At 44.1% G+C, this 19,127-nt stretch overlaps 3 protein-coding genes across 4 annotated transcripts in view; 2 read left to right on the forward strand and 1 right to left on the reverse strand.

The window, feature by feature from the left end:
- Window positions 1–225: 225 nt before the first annotated feature.
- On the reverse strand, window positions 226–3,067 carry taf12 (TAF12 RNA polymerase II, TATA box binding protein (TBP)-associated factor). Of its 2 annotated transcripts, none has more exons than XM_047597918.1 (6): window positions 2,906–3,067; window positions 2,132–2,364; window positions 1,812–1,889; window positions 1,493–1,607; window positions 745–833; window positions 226–563 (listed from the first exon to the last, which is right to left on the reverse strand). In XM_047597918.1, the coding sequence occupies exons 2-6, from the start codon at window positions 2,213–2,215 to the stop codon at window positions 528–530; spliced, it is 402 nt and encodes a 133-aa protein (XP_047453874.1). In that variant the 5' UTR covers window positions 2,216–2,364; window positions 2,906–3,067; the 3' UTR covers window positions 226–527. The 2 variants fall into 2 exon arrangements, with proteins under 2 accessions (XP_047453874.1, XP_047453875.1); XM_047597919.1 differs by having other exon boundaries at window positions 2,899–3,035.
- A 1,944-nt stretch (window positions 3,068–5,011) lies between these two features.
- Window positions 5,012–13,195, forward strand: si:ch211-79k12.1 (uncharacterized protein LOC568891 homolog). Its single transcript, XM_047597914.1, has 7 exons — window positions 5,012–5,126; window positions 5,790–5,908; window positions 6,489–6,693; window positions 7,775–7,920; window positions 9,906–10,050; window positions 11,629–11,773; window positions 12,570–13,195. The coding sequence occupies exons 1-7, from the start codon at window positions 5,075–5,077 to the stop codon at window positions 12,655–12,657; spliced, it is 900 nt and encodes a 299-aa protein (XP_047453870.1). The 5' UTR covers window positions 5,012–5,074; the 3' UTR covers window positions 12,658–13,195.
- Window positions 13,196–13,345: 150 nt separating this feature from the next.
- cadm4 (cell adhesion molecule 4) overlaps window positions 13,346–19,127 on the forward strand; it is a 144,109-nt gene continuing 138,327 nt past the window's right edge. Inside the window, exon 1 of the mRNA XM_047597910.1 lies at window positions 13,346–16,581. Within this exon, the coding sequence (XP_047453866.1) occupies window positions 16,509–16,581 (73 nt within the window). The 5' untranslated portion in view covers window positions 13,346–16,508. The remainder of the gene's footprint in view (window positions 16,582–19,127) is intronic.

The raw sequence follows: 19,127 nt of genomic DNA on the forward strand, positions 1-19,127 counted from the left end.
CTAACTATTAAGCACAAATAACTAATCAACAACTGGATGAGAAGAGTTGGTAAACAGTCTTAATCTCTGACACACTCAACATGTATGATTATCTCATACTTGCAAGGTAACACCCAAAATATATATATATATATATATATTTAATGGAGGCAGATGAGTCTGTAACATTCACATCCAAATGCTCAAGAGTATCAAAAGGCATGCCAGTTACAGCAATGGTCGCAATTCAGAAGAAGTACTCCAGTAATGTTTATTGATAAAAACGTAATGTTCTGCCAGACTTAGCTTAATGGCAACAAACCAAAATCAGACATACAAATACTATTACTGAGTGACGGTTCTGGCAAAACACTCAAATGTTAGGGAGACATGACAATGAAATCTGATCTAATGTCAAAAACAGAAACAGCCACACCAGAACCATTTTCTTCATTAGTCAAAGAAAAAAAAAAAACCCCAATTGAAAATAAAACAACAACAAACTAAACAAAAAGGGAATACACAGAGTGGGTACGACATGATTCTTGCTACTTTTTGGTTGTCTTGCGGATCAGTGCCATTCTCTGAAACAGAATACATACACACAATTAGACCATATATATACACACATATATGCACATTATAATACAAATCAAATTAACAGCATTCAGGAGAGTAATGCATTTACGGTCACCCAACACTATATTTATCATTATAACTAGGATAACTAGTCTGTACAACATTAAAAGGTCTTCTCTTGTTCACCTGTTTGTGGGCCTCTGTGGTGCAAGCCTTCTTGAACGGCCGGATCTCATCTGAGCCATAACCAGGAATCCACATGTTCCACTGTCGCTCTGAGGAAAGAAATGCACAAAGCGCATGGCTGTAACTCAAACACAATTAACCGACACCAAACATGTTATTTACATAGCAGTCCTGTTTGTTATAGAGGCTGTCATTGCCTTCCAAATAACCCGGCCTATCAGAAGTGTCACACTCCAAAGATATAATTTCCATCTCATTTCCAAAAAATATTAAATATATTTTTAAGGCTGTAAAGCATTTCAATTTACGTGACCCTTTATATGCTCTGTAATTGTGTGTATGCTTGAAATTACTTTGCTGCCATTCAACAGATGTGATTGTGGACTCTAAACAGCACCACATCCATTTTCGCCAAAATGACGAGTATCACTACTTCTCTGTTACTCTTCTCCTCATCCCTGCATAGTCTGTCCATACTCTCTGATTGGCCCTGCAGATCTTTGCTACGAGATCATCACAAATTACATTTTTCTTACACTTAAATGAATCAATGTACATCCTTTGATTATCACAAACGCTTTCTCTAAGCACACATTAATAAATGTTTGCATGCACAGTAAAATTTGAGCATAGATATTAAGAAATGAATAATTCTAAATGTTCTAAAATATATCTGGAATAATTTTAAGTTCTGTTAGGATCTGCTACTCAGTAATTCTACTGAGGAAAAAAGTCACCAGTAACTTACCTAGATGTAATTGAACATCCTTCACCTCCAAGGTGTTGGACTTGCGATGGCGTGCCAGTTGACAGGCTGCTGTCACTACACTTTCTATAAAATCATCTGCAATCTGTAGCAGCATCTGGGAAGGAGATGTTTTGAAAAACCATCAAGGTGTGTGCAACGTTCCAAAAGCCCTCCAGTTTTCAGCTGCTTGCACTGCATATCATGCAAGAATGCTTAGAAATAGGCTAAGAAAGCCTTACAGGAACAATTTGAATTTCGTATTCTAGAAAAAATTAGAACACACAATCATTTTAAAGTGAAATTAAAAACACTGACAAACCTCCTCAACATCCTCATCCAGTTGCTCATTTGGATCAATCTCTCTCACCAGGTCTTGCAGCTTCTTCTTACTGAGCACCTGGTAAGAAACCGGATGTATCCATCTCCTCATTAATTAAGCTTGCAGGGTGTTATAAGAAAATATGACACACAATTCTTCTTCTTCTTCTTACATTCAAAGCAAGGTACATCAATGCTAAATTAAGATCATACACGTAAAAAATACAATCTGCCACATTAGGTCAGTGGTACCATGCAGACGCAGGTAAAGCCCAGTAGCAGCGTTTTAGAGTTTGACGAGCAAAATATAAACGTACTGACCTGAGATCCCTCTGGACTACTCCTGCCCGCAATCACCGTGGGCATACCCTTCACTACTACTGTTGCTGCGGTGCTGTTGGCCATGCTGGTAGCCGCAGGTAAAAGCACAAGAACTCTGGAGTATCAAAGCTGTGAGAAGTGTTGTGTTCGTCTGTGCCTGAATGAGTCCTGAGAGGCCGTCTGAGTTGGGCACAGATGTGGCAGATCTTTCTACAGGCACCACGGATGTAAACCTGGGGTAAAATGTCACAAATGATACAATAATTACAAGTTAGCATCATAGAGGCAACTTTCAGTCTGCATTTCAAATTACCATAAAGCACCATTCCACCAAAGTATTTTCGCCGGATTTGATTTCTCTTGTTATTACATAACGTGGTACATTTTATTTAGCTAAAATGACGGGAATTACGCCGTTTGTGCACACACAATTAGTGATTACTTTCACCAACCTTTACGATTCAAAACGTATGCTAAGAGCAACAACAACAACAACAGCCATTTAGCCGTCAAACAACCTTATAGGTCTACACGACAGTACGCGAAATAACACCACACCCGTAGAATAAAAACATCGGACAGGTAACCACGGAGCGCCTCTGCAGCTTCACAAAATTGAGCAAACACATAAAATACTGAGGCTAACATATCCATATGTGCTAAAAACAATAGCAGCTTTGACGTTAGCCAGACAGGCTAACATTAGCTGCTAATCTGGAGGCGCAGCTTGAAATACGCTGCATTCTGAAAACGGGAGTTAAACTAACAATTTACCCAGTGAAGCAAACACTATCTGTCCATGTTTCGGCGGCGATACGATAACAGCAATCGAGTTTGACACGGAAAGACCCAGTTTGCCGCTCCGCTGCTAAAACTGTTAGCGAGGTAATTTTTTCAGCACTTCCGCTTTGTTTGTTTTTCTGCTTCCTGTGGCAACATGGCGCCAGTGCTTTGCCACCTGCCGGGAGCTTTTTGCAACTACATCAACAAATCGTCTGACGTCTCATCGAATAGCGCACTTTCACACATATTATTTCCTCCGTTTTACGTCTAACGAGTTCATTTCCCGTTTTCTCGAGTTATTTATCGAGTTATCTAGCAAACATAAAAGCAAAAACAAACGTCTCACCTTACAATAGGTCTAATAGGCTATTGTTATAATTACATTATTAGTGATGGGCATCCATCAGTCAGCAAGCAGGTCTCGAATGACGGCACTCTCGAATTAAATATAACGAGATCTCGAGAAAACAGAAGAAATTAACTCGTTCTCATGATAAAATGGAGGAAATAATAGTAATGAACGCATGCCCGCTTAAGGGTTCATTACAAAAAATCAGGTAAGTTTATTTATAAACTATTATATATAATATATATATTTATTTATTTATTTTATGTATTTATTTATTTTGTCTACATAGTTAAATGAATTATATGAGATTGATGGAGTTATATTCTTGCCGCTGAATGTTTTGTTACATCCGTGCGTATGTGTGACCATCACCAGCCCTCCCTGGGAACTATCCTGTTGATCGTTATTGAGTGGAGTGACCTTGTGTGGCAGGGAGGGCAGTGCTACACCTCAGTGAACAGAGAGGGAGAACAAAGGAGAGAGAAGATGTGGAAGGAAGGATGGACTGTGGAAGAGAAGTATGCCCCCCCCCCCCATCACCGTGCGTCAGAGACACCCCACCGGCCGAGGAGACCCCCCCACCCTCCCCCGGGAGCCAACAAGGGACGGGTCATCGGAACAAGGGGGCCATGGTGCCGGTCCCATGCCCCTGACGCACCCGGGCTAGGGTACCCCCACCCGCCACGGAAAGACTCCGGCCCCCCACAGAAGGGAGAGGGGAAGAACCGAGCCACCACCCAGGCTGGACCGACAGAGACCCCAAGGGAGCCGCCACAGACCCGTCGCCATGCAGCGCCGGAGACAAGGCCCGGCCAAGGGGACACCAGAGAACCTAGGTGAATACCCCGACCAGCCGCCGTGGGGCCACAGACCGCCAACCCAATACGCCCCTACCAGCGGAGGACCAGGCCCCCCAGGTAAATCCAGGTAAAATTATAATCAAATACTATATGGACTCAGGGGCAAGCACGTCCGCCAAACTCCCCCATACAGCCTTTGTTTTTTTTTTCATATTTATGCGAATCATTCTTCTCTATAATGATGCAAACTAGATAATAGAAAAAAAAAATCGGCAAATTAATAATACAGTATTATTAAATTGCCTAGGAATGTTCTATTATCAGTTCTGTTTTTTTTTTTTTTATTTCCTTTATCGATTTGTATTTATACATCGCTCGGATGACTGAGGTTCATGTTAAGTCAGCGTGTCGCTGAGAATCTCTTTCCACACAGTCTCCTCGGCTCCGGTTAACAGCCAATCAATCAAAGGTCAAAGCAAATGAAGCGTAAAACGTTTGCTTGTCCGGCATTACGTATCAGGTAAATCACCGCGCCCACTGTTTCGTTCAACATCTACTTTCAAATTCAGTCGAATCTCCTGAGAAACACAACAGTCGCCTCACTGACAAGTTGAGGCAAAAACGTGAAAGTTCCGCCTTCGCTCAGACACTAATGACGCTCTGGGAGCGACTCTGATCATTGGCGCAGCACCAGCTCCAGCGGCGGCGCTTCTCTCGGTCACTGTTCCACATTAAACAACATTTCAGGCGTGAATGCTCATCAGCAAAGAGTGGATCACAAGACTGTAATCATGTAACAAGCACCAATAGACAAATGTATTCATGGCTTGATACTCAAGAATATTCTTGTGCTTTCATAACGCAACACATCGGAACGCACTTCCTGAAACAGAGTTAACCACACCTACAGCCTGACATAAATAAATTCTAAGCAGGTTTTCATTTCAGATTAGAAGCTGCGCAGGGGGTGACGACTGTTTGAGTTTGATACTCAAAAGGCTTTTTACAACCATGAACGCTCTTCTGGTTGTCGCTGTGGTCGCCCTGATCCACGGAAGCTATGGTAAATATGTTTTAATATGTTTTATTATTATTATTACTATTATTATTACTATTATCTTGTTTTGGCGCTCCTCTGTAATGAGATATTGTTTTAATCTTCAAAGCTGGCTCTGTTCCCCCCACCACATCCCACCTCTTCCACTCACTAATATATTCTTACAGTTGTTGCTCCTGGGCTTTGTGTGCTTGTCTGATTGTCTCCATGTGTTGATGTGTTCTCATGAGGAAACATTGTTTTCTTCTTTGTCACCGACGGTGCTTGCAAAACAGACCGCAACAGGAAATGTTTTCGTATGTGTGTAGATGTATATAAAAACAAAGCTGACTCCAACAACAATTCGATGATTTTATGCTGTATGTCTCACATTTGTCTATCGTGAGAGAAAACACTGTTTTGTGCGATAATTCTTGCCAAAAAGAAAACTGCGTTGTCACGAAAGTGGAATAACTTGCTGCTGGTCATGTGGCCATGGTGACTTTGACCGTATCGGCAGCCTCACGGGCAGCGTGAAACAAATGCCAGGAAAAGGGAGAGGTTGTTTTGAAAGCCCTGAACAGCAGCTATAGATCCCCCATGCAGGTCAAATTGCCTTCACTCCAGAGTCCCCCTGCCTATTCATGCTGTGATCAATAACCTGCATCTGTGATCTCTGTCCACACGCAGCAACTTTGCTCATTAAAGGGCCAAAGGAGGTCATGGAGGGAGACACGTTGATGCTGGAGTGTGTCTACTCAGACTCAGATCACAACATCAGCCAGGTCCATTTTGAGGTCTACCTCAAGGTGAGTTGTGGGAACAAATTAATGGGTGGGTGTGAGAGGGAAGCAGGGGAGCCTTTCAAATGCTGAGGGACTCACCGTTGTTGGACCTTGCTTGCAGCAACAGGCCAAAGTGGTGAAGTGCTTTCCTTTTTAAATGATCATAAAAGTATTTTTTTTAATATCTCTGAAAAAACACATATTCATTTCATTATGATGTTTTTTTTTAGAGATTAAATAGAAAGGTTGAGTAAGCATGGTTACATATCTTAAAATTTATCGCCTAAACTAATTTGCAGTACCTGTCACTAGACGTGCAGTAAACTGATAGGTAAATTCCAGCTGATGTGGATAACGTTACTGGTACATGTCCAGAAATGATATGAAATGATTTTGTATCCCTGAGTTAATTAGACACACGGTTCTAAAAGTTATATAACTGCTATCACCATCAAATACAACAATGACCAAAAAATAATTTAATAACTAATTTTTCATAATTTTTGCCATGTGCTTTCTTTCTTTCTTTCTTTCTTTCTTTCTTTCTTTCTTTCTGTCCGTCTGTCTGTCTGTCTGTCTGTCTTTCTTTCTTTTTCATCACCAGTACATGCACGGCTGGCGTACTGTCTGGGAGAGTGATTTCTCAGTTTGCTTCTATAGGATGCGAGTGCACCGGATTGCGGACAAACTGTTCCTGTCTATTCCTCGTGCAGGAAGGCTCTACGAGGGGCCCTACCGCTGTGTGTCAGATGTTGACAATGTGACTGAGCCAGACAACTCCTCCCAGCCTTTGGCCGTCAAAGTGCAATGTGAGTGCCTGGGTTGCTGAGACCTTTAGAAAGTCTGTGGAACAATGGATCACCGGGTTTTCATCCTTGCTGTTCTTGTCCCGTGCAACATAAACAGACTCCCAACAAAACTCTCACAGTAGGCTCCGTAAATGTGCGCAAGTGAAACCCAGTGTTTCGGAGTAACCCTTCTGAGAACACAGATATTACTAACAAAAGGAAGTATGAAAACACTGGGTTGTACATTACGCAGTCCAGGTAAGAAGACAAAACAGAAAGAGAAAGATGGTTTTTAGTTCCTGCTGGCTGGAAACACAAATTAAAAAAAACAAACAAAAAAACAAAAAAAACAGACGCTACGGACACAGCTCTCTTCACAGTGGGGGATTGAAAAACACATTCATTATTAATAACACCAGACGTATCAATGTATTGCTGCTACAGAGGGTCCACAACAACAACAACTACAACAAAAAAAATACAATTCCAATGCAAATGCAGGTTAGCTATGATAGGTTGCCTACAGTCACTTTATTTATTTATTTACTGCGCGGAAAAAGATAAAAAGACACATTCCCGTGACAGGCTCGAGTTTGAAGGTGTCAGTGTAGGACACACAGCTACATGAAATGTCATCCACGGCCAGATTTTCGGCATCCTCCATCTCATCAGTGGCCATCAAATCGACCTCAATGCTGCTTGAAAGGCTCCCCAGCCTCATGTGGGGAATCGATGAGGAGAAAAGATTAGAATGGACTTTAGGACTGTAGGAGACAGAGGGGGATAGAAGCCAGGAGCTGGATGGACGTGGGCCATCTATTGAGATGGAGGAGAAAATGAGTCATTATTCACAACATTACTTCTCTAAAGACTTCAATGAGATGAAGCCTATTATCATTGGTATTGATTCCTCTTTACAGTCTGTACCACTGGGAAGCATTCATACTTAAGCCTATATACTCAAAAAGAAAAGTGTTTACCAGCTGCTACCACTTCGAGCATATATTCAGTCACGAACGCTTAAAGCGGTTGCCTCGGGGTACATCAGATGTCCCACTTCATTAATGCCTGATCATGCCTTCTCATTCCCGCTGTGTTTTAGACATGGATGAGCTGTCACTGTCCAGGGAAGGCTACAGCAGCTACCTGGCTCAGCCGCAGGAAGTGAGGGTGCGGCTCGGAGATGACGTGGTGGTGAAGTGCTCTACCAGCTCATCAGAGGAGCCCAGCTACTTCTGGCACAAAGAGGTGAGAAAGGCCCGGAAAGTGCACCGTGACAGCGTCCTCATTATGCTTGGGGAGCTTGTCATTCTCTCTCTCTCTCCCTCTCTCTCCCTCTCTCTGTGACCTCTTTTAATTTTTCTTGTCTTCTTTGAGTCTCGCCAGGCCTCGGTCGGCCTGCTGGCTTTATTCAAGCATTCTCCTAACTTTCTCCCCCTCAAGTATCGCGCATCTCCGCGGCCTCTCCCTCACTTTCTCGAGACACTCCGTTTTCCGTCGCCTGTCGTCTTTCCATCCTCTCCACGGCAGAAGTGCTCTGTATTTAAGTGACCGGTTGGCTTCGGCACACCACTCGCTGGGGGATTGCAGCTTGCCCACTTACAGGGATTAATAGTTTAATGAGGTCTAGACAAGAGCCAGTCAACCTGAAAACAATTATGCGGATAGATTTCTAATGATTTTTTTAGTGTTTGGTTAACCGACATTGAATTATTCAACTGGGCTCTTGGCTGAGCTAAGAAATCCTTGCCCAGGGGAAATTAAGACATCTCTGTATGTAATGCCATAGTTACAAGTGGCATGCGGAAAAAACAAGAAGTTGATGAGTCGGGAGATATACTGTGCCCTTGTGGTGAGAGAATTGCATTACACTTTCAAGGTGTCATCAAAATCACGGCCGCTGTAATGAAGTTGTTAAGATATCTTGGGAACTGGCAGACGTACTTGGAGAGTTTTCCCTTTTGTTATTCTTCTTGATAAATTGGCTCGAGGTTAATATGCTTGTTAAAGGGTCACCGCTAATCCGGCTTTTAAATGAGCTTACAAGTCCAAATCCAATTCAGTGGACATTTTATGCCGCTAATACTGTTTGTCCTCCACATGATCATATGTAGAGCCTTAGGTTAGTTGTTGAATATGCAGCGCTGTCACGTTGACCAAGTGTTAAAATTATTATCAGGCTGACAGGCTGTTTGGATTATATGGAAACGAATTTGGGCTTCACCTGTGGATCGATTTGCACCACATTTATATGCGCGACCTCCGACAACAAAAGAAGGCGCGCTGTATGTGTGACACGAATGGATGTAGGAAAGAAAGTGGCGTCAGAATGGCCCAATTTGACAGACAACTGCCGTGGGCGCGCTGGCCCCCGGTAATGACAGCAGGACAGAGGCAGAAACAGGCCGCCGCTTTGGGAGCCAGTGGATTTGCATACAAAATGCTGCTTTGGCCAGACCTGGCCTTTATGGGAAATCCTCTTAATTCAGATCCATTCAAATTGAAATGGACTTTCTTGGCAGGGACTGCAGCTCCCAGGAGCCAAATAATTTGCATGGTGTAATGTTTTCTTTTTCTTTTTCCTTTACCTCCTTTTCTTTTCTTTTTTATTTTTTTTACCTCCTCCTCCACGTTCGTTTGTTTTCCAATCCTTGTGTTTGGCCTATTATTTGTTTCCTCCCCTGTTGGGCCGTATCTCATAATAGTGCTGCTATTTCTGTGTCAACAATTCATCCTGCTCCCTTGCCATCTCATTATGTGTTGTGTTAACAGTGTGTTGTTGCGGCATCATTCTTTGCGGATGATGGCGTTATCTGGGTTATTGACTTGTGTCGATGTGTGTTCATTCACTGGGATTACCGCTCAGGTAAATACACTTCATTCGAGACTTTGGAACTGGTCTCCCAGGGCTGCACACCAGCAGATATTGCTGTCTTTCTTTTTACCCGCTACCCGTCTCTCTTTCTTGTCTCATTTCATTTTCTCTTACTGTTCCTCCATCTACGGTTCAGCCAAAATAACACTTTTTTTTTTTTTTTAACTTTCTCTTGATTGTCAACCGGCGTCATCTGTTCTCCATTTCTCTTGTGCTCTCAGCTTAGCACAGTTTTATTTTGTATCAGTTTGTCAATTCTCTCAGGGCAGCAAACAATCTGGCAAGTAAAAACCCCGCATTTTTTTCATTCTGCTCCGTTTTACTCTCTTACGCTCTCTCGTATGCCGTTCTCTCTCAGGGTAGCGACTGGATCCTGCCCTCCTCCACGCTGACGCTGAAGAAGGTGACTGAGATGGATGAAGGACGGTACACTTGCAGGGCCGAACATCCATCTGTAGAGTCCCTCAGCAAGAAACGCACCCTCAGCATCACCGTGCTGCCTGGTACGACTTTAGATCTACCTGGACAAGGCCTGTTGTCCTTTAAAGTGACTAGCTATAAAGAGATTGCATTACAACTTCCCTTTTCTGAAAACTGATCTTAGCTTTCTGCGTAACTCTTGGGGGAATTCACTTGTCAACATCCCCAGAAGCAGAACCAAAAGAGTCATGGCACCAGAAAAGGTCACACATTACGGTGATGTTACGTCAGTTTGGTCACTTGTAAGTGTGTAACCTTTAATAGACTAAATTCCTGAGAAGAGGGGCGGGTTTAAGTGAGGTTTAATTCATCCGCTGGACATTACAGAAATGCAGAAAACAGACCGCGAAGCACCAAGATAGAGAGGTAAAGACATTTATTATAACACCTCTTCCAATAAAAGGTGTCAAAATCCCAAATGAGATTACCTCTGAAATGTCAAACATGTAAGGCACTATATCAGAGGACATAATGCATTTTAAATGCCATAAATAAAGGACAGTGGCAGAACTACACTAACTTTAAAGGACAGGAAGATAATTCAAAGGCACAAAAGATTTTTTTTTTTTACTTTTGATGGAAATATCAAGTCAGACATGAGTGCACTCTAGTGAATAGCAAAAAGAAATACCCATTAGAAAGGAGAATCAGTGAACGAATGCTCTTTATTTTATTATACAGATTTAGATACAGCGTATCGCTGTCTGTCTGCGAGCTTTCGTTAGATTTGTCTGAATCCGTATGACTGACAAACCGTCCAGTTTCTGCTGAAACATGATGATCGCGTTCAAGCAGAGAAATAATTTAATTGTAACAAATTTAGCTCATCCAATTTACGGCACTTCATCTTTCTTAATCATCTTTATCAGTGACCTGGATTGCACAGTGTTAATGCACTGCAGATTTTAAACACTGTTCTCTCACCCAGTAGGCTTCATAAGTCTTCAGCTGTTGAAATTGCACAACCTCTAAAAATGCAATTAAGCCTATGCATGTTATTTATTACGGTAGGGTTGTCTTATTACTGCTGCGATTGACTTATTGGTCACCGTGCGCCAGCATCTTTTCTGGAGAACATGTTCCAATTAAAAATGTAATCATTTCTAGATGCTCTTATGATGTTTGTTCATCCTTGAAAACGCTCTTTGCCACTGCTTTGAAGTTACACCACAATAGCTGTATAAACCGTAATGAATCATTCCTGGCTCAAACTCCAGCTCCCAAGAAATCCTCTTAACATAAGGAAGTGCTGCACATATGAACGGACAAAGAATGTGTCTGTTGCCGCTTCAAATAACCGTAAACCCTAATTTTTCACTTTGTCCGCAGCTCTGAAACCCAGGTTCAGAGAGTCCCCTTCTTCAAACGTTATACAGAAATTGGAAATTCAAGCACACGAAGGGGATAGTCAGCCAGTTTTTAAAATTGCAACAGGCGGACATTTTTTAAGATCAGTGCTACGCATAGGGCTGTAACTGCCTTTTCTTAGACACACAAACCTGTGGTTGCATCTGGCACTCGCCTGGAGGCAGGAAGTTTTGCTGATTTCAGATTCTGTGTGATGCATGTTTCCCTTTCTGTCCGACTGATCCGTCCCACAGAGGATGCCGGCTGGTACGAGACCAGTAACGGCCGTCTCTTGCTGATGACCTCGGCAGCGGCTGTGTCTCTCGTGGTGTTCATCCTCTCCATGAGCGTGTTCCTGTGCCGAAGGGCCAAGCAGAACAAGACCAGCAAGGGGCCCATGTAAGAAACCGTTCTTTCTTGTGATCTCCCTTTCTTTAAGCAAACACTGTGTGTGCCTAACACGTGTTTGATACGAATAACTGTGCGTCCCCTTCTTCTGAAGTTTGACTTTACATTACAGATTTGCCCATTGTTGTCATCTCCCGTGAGGGAACCAATACCCTTTCAGTTCCAGTGTGTGTATTTTTTTTTTGTGTGTGCCAGCGTGCAAATTCGTATACACTCCATCACGTTAGCGTTCTTGCTAGGACTCCTTCAACGTGTTAAGGCTATTGGCTATATTTGAAGAGGCATTATCCATGCTAAATATTCATGCTCACTCCTCTTCCTGCTTGTGAAAAGCCTGGGCTTACAACATGAGGTTAAATTCTGTGTATAGTATGGTGTAAGTATAAAACGGCTACTTAGTGGAACTTCCATTAATCCCATAAGCTGTCAGAATGTTTATGTGCACCATGAACCCATGCAGCTTAACCCATTAACTTCTTTTCCATGTGGGCTGAAAAAAAAGGTAGAATTTCTGTAAGAGCTTACTTTATATAAGAATTCTGTGTCCTTACGTCAACACAGAAAAAAAAAAAAAAAAACGGAATCCTTCAAAGGTGTGAGTGTATGAGCGTGTGTGTACAAAGATGGCAAATTAGAGCAAAATGGGCTTTTCTATCAACAACCAGGTGTGGCTCCAGTGCCTGGTTCTGGTCTATAATTTCCTCACTTCTAGGTTTTGAGTGTCTACTGAGCGATCAATACACTGGTAATCATGCTCCTCTGTCTTTCTCCCTCTTTCTCTCTCCAGTGATGACCGGTCTCAGAAAAAGCCCATCTACAAAGCAAGCGTGGAGTCCCTGCCCTCCACCACTGGAGACAAACAGCCACTGGTGTGACAGCTCGGGCAGGTGGACGGGAGAAGGATGGAGCGAGAGACGAGGGCGATAGTGTGGGTGGCCAAAAGATAAGAATATGGATATTGTGAGACAGCTTGGAAAGCATAATCAAAATCAGTTGCACGCTGTGTTTTAAAAAAAAAAAAAAAAAACGCGCGAGGGGCAAATGAAACCGAAACAGGTTTGCTTGTGGGTGTGGGCTGCAGCTCTGACTCTTTGGTATAAAGGTGGACAATTTTCTTTTTATTTATTCTGAAGCGCGCAAAATGGTGGGCTACATTCTTAGCATAATGATGATGAAGGATCTTGTGTACTTGTGTAAGATCCATAAAGGCTCCACATGTAATTCTGTCTTTTCTGTTGCGCGCATAATTGCTCAGCTGTGTATAATGAATGAACCATTTGGCGGCTGAAAACATCTTTGAGGAAGCTATTATATTCTCTTTACGGAGACAGCTCTCAAGCACATGGCATCGTAATATTTTATTTACTGTACTTTGGATTTCTTTGATATTAAAGGGCTTTCCGATGATTGGTATTCAGTGTCCTCCAGTGTGCCATTGAAACTTTGTCGCATTTTAGGGATGCATATGAGGCTGGGGAGTATTGACAACACAGTGAAAGGCTGCATGGTTGCTCGGCCGCACATCTTCTCGATTCAGTGCCGCCTCATTCTTACTTCACCTTGTTTGCCAGCCTTCGTCCTTCCTCTGAAGCACTGACCTTTACTTCAACGGTGTGCCTGCTCATTCTTTTTCTGTCCTCAATAAAAACAAAAATGTTGCACTCACCCATTAAAACTTGGAACACCTGAAATCTTAGCTAACCTTGAAACTTTGACCATCCGTTACAAAGAGCAGCCAGGTGCAGCCACTGCTGGTTAACTGGATTAGATTGTGTCTACTCCAAAATAACCGTCGCACACTACAACTTCATCTTTTTAATTTTCTCCTCTGTTGCATTGTAACCCTCAACGCTGTGCCACGCCACCGCCGCTTATTACCGTAACCGTGCTTATAACGCTGAGAATTTCATTATGCCTGTCTGTTGAAGTTATGTTGGGTTTTATGTGGTTTTATTATCGGTGTGTGGTTGACCGTAGGCCGTTGTTAATAATGGGCGAAGCAGCAGTTTAACAATGACACTCCATTAACGGGTGCATGCGCCACAGAGCACAGCCAGGATAATGTTATTAAACTGATTATTCAAGCCCCCTGTGCAGCCCGGCTCTGCCGCAGCCATTCTTTGTTGAACACTTTACAGACTGCTTATATTTCTTTTCCGGCTATGCAAGTTTCATCTTACTTTATGCATCGGGTCAAGCTCAGGGATGTAGAAACAACGGAGCGGGAGACCCTTTTCAGAACACAAAGACTTCTTTAAAAAAATGTCACGCTCCACGGGCAAAGGAACAGAAAGCAAAAAACAAAAACACTGTTGTAAATTTGAAGTGCCCCCCTGCATGTTGAATGCCACTGAGCACCATTTTGTTTTGGCCTTTGAGTCAGTCATGAGTGAAAAGCTGTGTGCTCCCTCGTGAGCTTTGGTCCTGGGGTTTGGAGGCTCTTGGCCAGAAAGGACAAGATTATGTATCAGGAGTTTCACACAGCGGAGCTGTCCCTGAGGTACAAGGTGCTGGCTGGGAGGGAGAGAAGTGTAGTTAACGGTAACATTTTGACCTTGATATCGCCTCATGGATAAACCACCGGACAACGGCTTAAGGTGATGTGGAGGCTGTGCAGTGCATGCAGAATAGCCAGAGCATTTTTGTGCGGCAGAGGCTAAACAGGGTAAGTATGCAGATTGGTGGCATTAAAGTCAGCCAGCTCTTGGCCTGGTGCACAAACTTCCAGGTAGCCCTCAGCACACAGCTCTACATGTAAAGGTGAGTTATACCAGACATGACAGCCCACTGATTCATTGCAGTCCCCTGCATTTGTAACTGTATGTCATTGCCTACTGCTGTTCTCGTCACAGTCACTTGGTTTTGTATACGCACCCTGCATATGTTCTGTCGAATGGCTGAAAATGAAGGAGTGGAGTTCGCTGGAGAAGCAGGTGTTTTCCCCTCATTACTTCCTGACAATGCCCCATCTGGCACGGGGGAGCTTCTGCCACCGACTCCCTGCCAACCCGGGAACAAACACTCGCAGCAGGGCTGACAGGGAAAAATGGCACGGGATGGGAATTGGGGAACGAGCGGGGCAGATTTTATCAACGCCAAAACAACAAGGTTAAGACTTGCGTCGAGAAATGGAATCGCTGAGCGGAAGGGAGCCTGAAGCGGAGACTTAAAGATCTCACACAGACTCATCAGTCGGTCAGATGCGAGATGAGAGTTCAAAGCAACTTTAAGGAAGTCACGGGTGGAAATATTAATATTAATATTATTAGACAGCTTTGATGCTTTACTGCCTGTTTGAACTTCTCTAAGTATTCCAACTCGTCCAACATGTCTGGAGGATTTATGACTGATGAGAGAGAGGCCTAAACATATTTGAGACCCATGACATGCCATTCCAAATGTTACCTGAGAGAGGAGCCAAAGACACAGTTTCAAAAAGATGCCTTGGAGGCTACAAGTCCATCATGGTATAACACCAGATTATGAGCAAAAAAAAAAGAAAAAAGAAAGAAAGAAAAAGGAGAGAGATGTAGAAAGAGAAACAATTTTCATAATGGAGCAGCGCTCTCTGACTGGAAAACATAATTATGGGCAAACTGTGGCCACAGCGTGAGGGTAAACTTAAAGAGCCCCTTTAGCAGGACCTAATAGGCCCTGACTACAGATGAGCAGAAACAGTGGCTTGTCCTTAGCACACGTTTTTGTTCCGGGCCATTACCATCATTGTGAACGGTGATTTACCCGTATACACTCAGGTCTGTTCCCTGCTCTCCTTGATGAGTCCTATGCACATTTGGAGACAAAGCAGCTCCTGCAACTGAATTTAATCTCAAAACGCCCAGAGGCTGCTGCATGGATGGATTTGGCAGCGAGGTTACTCTAGGTTTAATCACCAAATAGGAAAACAGTAGTTTTTTTTTCTTCTTCTTCTTTGTTTTCATAAGAAAGGACAATTTCCAGAAAACAGTGTTCGCCACCATGCCTCAGAATTGGGGGAGGGCGAGTTCACCTGACATCGGCTACGACGAATGTTCTTCCGAAATTGCATATTCGTTTTCCAAGTGATTTCGAATATACAATTACTGAACACACCACTCTTGTCGTCGCCTCTCAATTAAAGCAATAAAAGTACGTTTCAATTAGATCACCTTGATCATTGTGGTCCGCATTCTTTTCAGCCCACGGGGCGGAATTCGAAAACGCTTGAATTTGTTATTTACGTCGGGAAATGAATGCCGGTTATCAATCACATTTAAAGCGAATTGATTTCAATTAACTCGGAGATGCAGCCCCTCTTCCCTCCCTCCAGTTCTCCTAGCCCATTTCTTTCTAAAGCCCAACCCCTCCGTCTCATCCGCACAGCCCTCCACCTGCTCCCGCTCCCTGCAATTGGCCAGAATGACGCACGGGCCCGCCCTGCTCCCAGTCTTTTAAATATATTTACAATGTAAAGTAAGAAAAACCGGCTAAGCCGTCACGTTCAAGCATTCACGGGGACCCAAAGTAGGTGTGTGTGAGAGGGAACATTACTATGTGAAAACCTGCTGTCAACGCTCAGAGCGCTCGGCAGGACACACACTCGTTCACGCGTAGCCACACGCGCGCGCTCGCACACACAACACAGTCGCTGAAGGAGCTGTCGGAGAGTGAACCTGCGGGTTCATGCTACTCTGATTTCTCCGTGGAAGAGGAATATTCAGCAAGAGATTAAACGGGAATACCAGCGATGGCTCTCGAGACCGTGTGGAACTACTGCGCCTCCCTCACCATCATCACAGTCGCGTGCTTGGTGAACACTGGTAAGGCTCAAAGCGAAGAGTGAATGAGTGTGATTTGAATGGGAAGAGTGTCAAGCGATGAGTTGGTTTGCGTCCCCGCGCAAGTTTGTTCTCAAGTCCGGGCTAACAACAAGCCGGATGACGCTGAAAAAATGTGCATCTGTTTGGATGTGTAGTCTGACTTATTAGTCAGGGGGGAGGACGGAGCGGCAGAGGAGCCCGCGGCCAGATAAAAACACGTGCATATATACCAGTTTACCAGTTTACTTTCAGTATTTACCCCAATGTACTTGGTGCGCAGACCCGGGCTGTATTGCTACATAGGTATGAGTCATTGTCTTGACCACTTCTAGGCATTGCTGCCAGAAAACCCCCCAGAAAACCCCTAATAAAAACAAAAGTGAAAGACGTCAGCTCACTCACTTTTTGAGAAATATTTTCCGAAAGCTCTGTCCCACGCTCTGTTGGCCCTCATGGGTTTAGATTGGAATCCATTTCCTGTGATTGTAACGCAACTGTTACTGCATATGCAGCCTGTGACATATGTCGCCCGTGCGCACATTATACACGCGTGCGTTGCGAGCTCGAGCGTTCTGACAACCACATGAGAGCTCACAACAATGCCCGCAGTGGACCCAACGTGTGGCAGCAGACACCAGACCCAGCAGAGGCGTTTGTTGCTGCTTTTATTTTCTGCAGCAGTGTGAGGGACCGGAAAGACCTTTGAGATCTCACCTTATCAGATACAATAACATCTAACAAGCTATTACACAGCCTTGCAAAGGCACCTGCAGTGCCTTTGTTGCTTTCATCCCCTCCTACTCCCATAACATCTCAACATGCCCTGTATTGCTTCCTCGGCCACAATATTGTTCATGGTCACTTGCAGCTGCTGCAAAATGGGGATTTCGACAAGGTTCCATCATGACTCTGAGCAACTTCAGCCCACATATCCTGTGTCATCTGCTTGGACGTGTATTGAAATTACAAACTCATAACAAACCTCATTCACTTTCACCCAAAGCGTCACGTATGGAGCAAGAATGATGAGGAGGAGGTGCTCATGGAAGCTGTTTTACTGGTTTGTGTCTTGTGGCTGTTGTGTTCCGTGGGGCTTTGACTAGGCTGTGAAGGGGTTAAGTGTATAGGTCGGGCACTGTCAGAATCAGACTTGTGCTTTGCCATTATGATGATGTCTCTTGTGTGTGTGTGTGTGTGTGTGTGTATTTGTGTGTATACATTGCAATACATTGCTCTATAGCCAGTCTCCTGGCCACGTTCAGACCAGCCCTACAATGCCTTGTGTATTGATTTCATCCCTGGAGTGTGTTTGTGTGTTTGTGTGTGTGTGTGTGTGTGTGTGTGTGTGTGTGTGTGTGTGTGTGTAGCTATGTGTGTGTGTGCTCGAGGAGCAGTGGATGGTTGATTTATATGCATGAGCTGTAGGCGTTTGTATGTTAGCCTAACTGGAGTACTGGGAAAGACGTTTGTGTGTGTGTGTGTGTGTGTGTCTGGATGCGCGTTTATGTATAATATGCGTGCGTGCTGCAAGTAAATGTGCTGTATGTCCCTGTGTGCGCACGCACGTGTGTGATGCTTGCAGTGCAGGGTTTTGCCTAAGCTGCAGGAAACCTCAGCTGGGGGCTGCTCACTGATCACTGTCATTAATCTAGCCTCTGACAGGGGCCGAGAGAGACAGGAGGCTGGGGGCTTCAGGCGGGAGGTGGGTGGAGGAAGGATGAAGGGGCAGGAGGAAGTTTAAACATGGTCTCTTTCTGGACACATTTCACATGTGCACACATGCTGCGCGTTCCTTAAAAATGGCACTCCAGAAAAAAAATAAAAAAATAAAAATCCACTTGTGTGGGTCATTTTTCTTCCGCCAATCTGAAGGGAAGGAAAATGGAGAGAAAAGGGCGGGAGGGGATTGGGTCTGGCATTTGTTATTATACCAGCTATGGACAGATTGATTGGGCGGATAGACAGATGAGTGGACAGATAGATTGAGAGGGCGCTGTGAAGATGGCGAGGGAGGACTTGGCCCTCTTTTGTAGATCGAGGGGTGGAAAGAAGGCGAGAGCAAAAACGAGTGAAGAAGAGACAGAGAAGAAAGGCATAGAAACTTCACACGGGCCCAGCCTGAGGGACACATGCACGCATATATGCACACACAGACCACACACACACACACACACACAGTGAGCGCTGTATGTTTGTGTGCAGAATCCGTGGCATTGTGGAGGTGACTGATCCACAGCAGCTGTGGGCCAAACGTACCCGGCACGTACAGTAATAAATGCCGTTAACTCCACCTCCGCTGCCTGGGCACCCTTAATCGCTACCCTCCATCACTTCCGTTCTTACACCTCATTCCCATTTCTCTCCTATGCCTCCATTACCACCTGCCTTATCGCTGTGCGCATTAAATCACCCCCATTTGTTTATTTGAATGTGTGCAATGAGAGCCATCCGTTTGAGCTTGTTCCCCCATCATCCTGTTTGGACCTTGGCTGGGGCTCTGGTGGCTGAAAAACGGCAGCAGTTGGACGTACTTGTGGGAGGAGATT

Source organism: Mugil cephalus, chromosome 11 (genome assembly GCF_022458985.1).
Source record: "Mugil cephalus isolate CIBA_MC_2020 chromosome 11, CIBA_Mcephalus_1.1, whole genome shotgun sequence".
Lineage (NCBI taxonomy): Eukaryota > Metazoa > Chordata > Actinopteri > Mugiliformes > Mugilidae > Mugil > Mugil cephalus.